This window comes from Cicer arietinum, chromosome 6, assembly GCF_000331145.2.
Source record: "Cicer arietinum cultivar CDC Frontier isolate Library 1 chromosome 6, Cicar.CDCFrontier_v2.0, whole genome shotgun sequence".
NCBI classification, from domain to species: Eukaryota; Viridiplantae; Streptophyta; class Magnoliopsida; order Fabales; family Fabaceae; genus Cicer; species Cicer arietinum.
This window is the reverse complement of record NC_021165.2, coordinates 62,369,371-62,372,654: the sequence shown is the minus strand read 5'-3', so window position 1 is coordinate 62,372,654 and position 3,284 is coordinate 62,369,371. Positions and strand designations below refer to the sequence as shown.

At 27.7% G+C, this 3,284-nt stretch overlaps 1 protein-coding gene across 1 annotated transcript; it reads left to right on the top strand.

The window, feature by feature from the left end:
• The first annotated feature begins 334 nt into the window (after window positions 1-334).
• Window positions 335-1,537, top strand: LOC101501206 (borneol dehydrogenase, mitochondrial-like). Its single transcript, XM_004506149.4, has 2 exons — window positions 335-495; window positions 633-1,537. The coding sequence occupies exons 1-2, from the start codon at window positions 458-460 to the stop codon at window positions 1,408-1,410; spliced, it is 816 nt and encodes a 271-aa protein (XP_004506206.1). The 5' UTR covers window positions 335-457; the 3' UTR covers window positions 1,411-1,537.
• Window positions 1,538-3,284: the final 1,747 nt, after the last annotated feature.

The following is a 3,284-nucleotide window of genomic DNA, read 5'->3' as shown; positions in this document are numbered from 1 at the left end:
TATAGTTTTTATTTTGATAATTTGACACAAATTAAAAAATATAGTTAATATTATATTAAAAAGAAAATTATAAATTAATTTACAAAATATCATCCATTAATAATATAAATTAATAAAATTAAAAAAGAAAAAACAATAAATAATAAACAACATATATAATAGAAAAAGCATTTATAGTTTGTTGAAATCAAGAAAAGCTATAATGAAATACATTCAATGCATAACTTAATTCGGTAAACACCATGTAAGGTAGGGCAAATGAAGACACGTATTTCCTTATGACGTATTTCCCTACGACCTTACTTAATTAACGTTTCATTCAGATACATCACTTTGAACCATTATTTCAAAATTTAAAACGTGTGATAATGTCTTACAAACATAGTTTGTTTTTAAAGGAAGGACAACAAGCGAAGTTCATACATACAAAATATTCAGAAACACAAAAAATTAACTCATGACAACCGTTCCTTTGGTCTCAGCTTCCCTAAGAAGGTAAACAAGTTACAACTTTATCTCATTTAATCTTAATTTTAGTACACAAGTAAGTATTTAAAGATGATTAAATCTTCAAAATAAAATATAAACTAAAATAATATTTAACACGGCATGTTCCATAATTGATTGACAAGGCTTGAGGGGAAGGTGGCCCTGATCACCGGCGGTGCGAGCGGCATCGGAGAAGCAACCGCAAGACTGTTTTCCAAACACGGAGCTCAAGTGGTGATAGCTGACATCCAAGACGAAATGGGTCATTCTATTTGCAAAGACTTAAACAAATCAACTGCTTCCTACGTCCACTGTGACACAACAAAGGAAAAAGACATTGAAAACGCTGTGAACACAACCGTTTCCAAGTACGGTAAACTAGATATCATGTTTAACAATGCCGGAATAGTCGGTGTAAACAAAACCAATATACTTGAAAACAAGTTATCGGAATTTGAAGAAGTGATTAAAGTTAATTTGATTGGTGTGTTTCTTGGAACAAAACACGCTTCAAGGGTAATGATCCCAGCTCGACGGGGAAGCATAATTAACACAGCTAGTGTTTGTGGAAGCATAGGTGGTGGTGCTTCACATGCCTGTACAAGTTCAAAGCACGCCGTCTTAGGTCTAATGAAAAACACGGCGGTCGAGCTTGGACCGTACGGTATTCGGGTGAATTGTGTGTCACCTTATGTTGTTGCAACCCCATTGGCTAAGAAATTCTTTAAGCTTGATGATGAAGGGATTCAAGGGGTTTATTCTAACCTAAAGGGTGTTAATCTCGTGCCAGAAGATGTGGCTGAAGCTGCTTTGTACTTAGGAAGTGATGAGTCCAAATATGTTAGTGGTCACAATCTTGTCGTGGATGGAGGATTCACTGTTGGAAACAGTGGGTTTTGTATTTTTGAACAATCTGTTTGAACATGTATCGGTATGCATGTATTATGTCTGTCTTTATATGCACTTCTTATTGTTTTCACTAAAAATACGCTTATAACGTGGCCAATAATTTATTACGTTTAAAATAGTTTGAGAATTGTTTTTGTTATTTTCTATTTTTTTAAGTGTTTTTATATAGACTTTATTTTTTTCTTTCAAACTTTATTACTTTATTGAAAGTTTTTAAATATCAATTAAAAATATTATTTTATGTTATTTTATATTTTTTAATTAATTCAAATTAATATTTTTATTAAATACTTTAAATTAAATCAACTATCTTTTATCAATTAATTTATATGTTATTTATTATAAGCTCATCCGATGTCAAATTTTTTTTCGATTATCCATCATTGTTGTCAAAAAGAGTTTTAATTTAGTTTAATTTAAAAACATATTTTGTATTTTCATTTTTAGAATATATATGTCTTCATTTTATTTTAATGAGATACTTTTTAAATAAATTATTATTGTTGAAAAAATATGAAATAATAATTTATAGATATATTTTAAAAAATAATAAAAGTATATTTTTTTAATATTTTATTAAAATTTTAAATAAATTTTTAGTCCTTGAAATTTAAAATTTAGTTGTTAATTAATGTAAAATAAATCTCATTTTCTAGGCAATATTGTTCTGGTGTGGTATCCTTGGACAAACTTTCCACCCTCTATTTTGTCACCCTTTCGTAAGATATCTCTTTTAGTAAGGTAAATTCTAGGTTACCTATGTATAGATGTGGGTAAATTATCCATGAAATGAGTCACATCATTTTATATTAATTGTCTTTTTCTTGTTGTTAGTAAATTCACATTAATTGTCAAACATAGTTATATTTTATAAATTCTACATATAGTTTTTGTTATTTGCATAGTATATTCAATTAATGTTTTCAATCATAAAATTTAATGAGAATTTTTCCCTATTTAAAATGCAAATGATTTTTTTTTCTCCATATAAAAATTTAATGACGTTTTTTTTCCTTCCATTTAATTCGGTCATTTGTGTTGTTGCATTACGCTACGGATTTATGCAACAAATAAATGCGAATATTGCTTTAACATAAAAGAAAGAAGAACAATGATATTTGAACACAGTTTTAAACACAAATACATGTGGCACCCACGTAATCTATCTCTTCATTTAATTTCCTCCTTTTTTATTTTTCACACAATCTCTCTCTTCATTTAATTTCCCTGTCTTTTTACTTTTCCATATTTTATCTCTCTTTTTTTACTTTTTTTTCTTCCTCTATAAAGATAAACTTCACAGATTCATCTTCCTTTTCTTTCATAATCCTTCCCTTTTCCTTTTATTTACTTATTTTAATCAAATTTTTTATAAAGTAACTTGGATATTCTAATCAAACAAAATATAAACCTAGTTAATGACTTAAAACAATGTAGTTAATTTCTTACACAACTTGATTAATGAATTTGAATAGAAAGTTTGGTCATTCTAATCAAACAATATAAATCTGGTTAATGACTTTAAGAAACATGGTTAATGGTGTGAACAACTTAGTTAATGAATTCGAACTGAAAACTTGGGCAATATAATCAAACAAGATATAAACTTGATTAATGACTTAAAACAATATGGTTAATTCCTTGCACAATTTGGTTAAAGTTTGGTCATTCTAATCAAACAATATAAGTTTGGTTAATGGCTTTAAGAAACATGGTTAATGTTTGTGAACAATTTGGTTAATGAATTCGAACTGAAAATTTGAGCATTCTAATCAAATAAGATATAAACCTGGTTAATGACTTAAGACAATATGGTTAGACATACCAATAACAATAACAATGACGAAACTTAATATTTATACATAAATAATTAACATGGATTAACA

Excerpts from the sequence above, each read along its gene's own strand:
- LOC101501206 (XM_004506149.4), top strand. The coding sequence starts at position 458 with ATGACAACCGTTCCTTTGGTCTCAGCTTCCCTAAGAAG. Across the intron at positions 496-632 it reads GTCTCAGCTTCCCTAAGAAG|GCTTGAGGGGAAGGTGGCCC; the intron begins GTAAACAAGTTA and ends TTGATTGACAAG.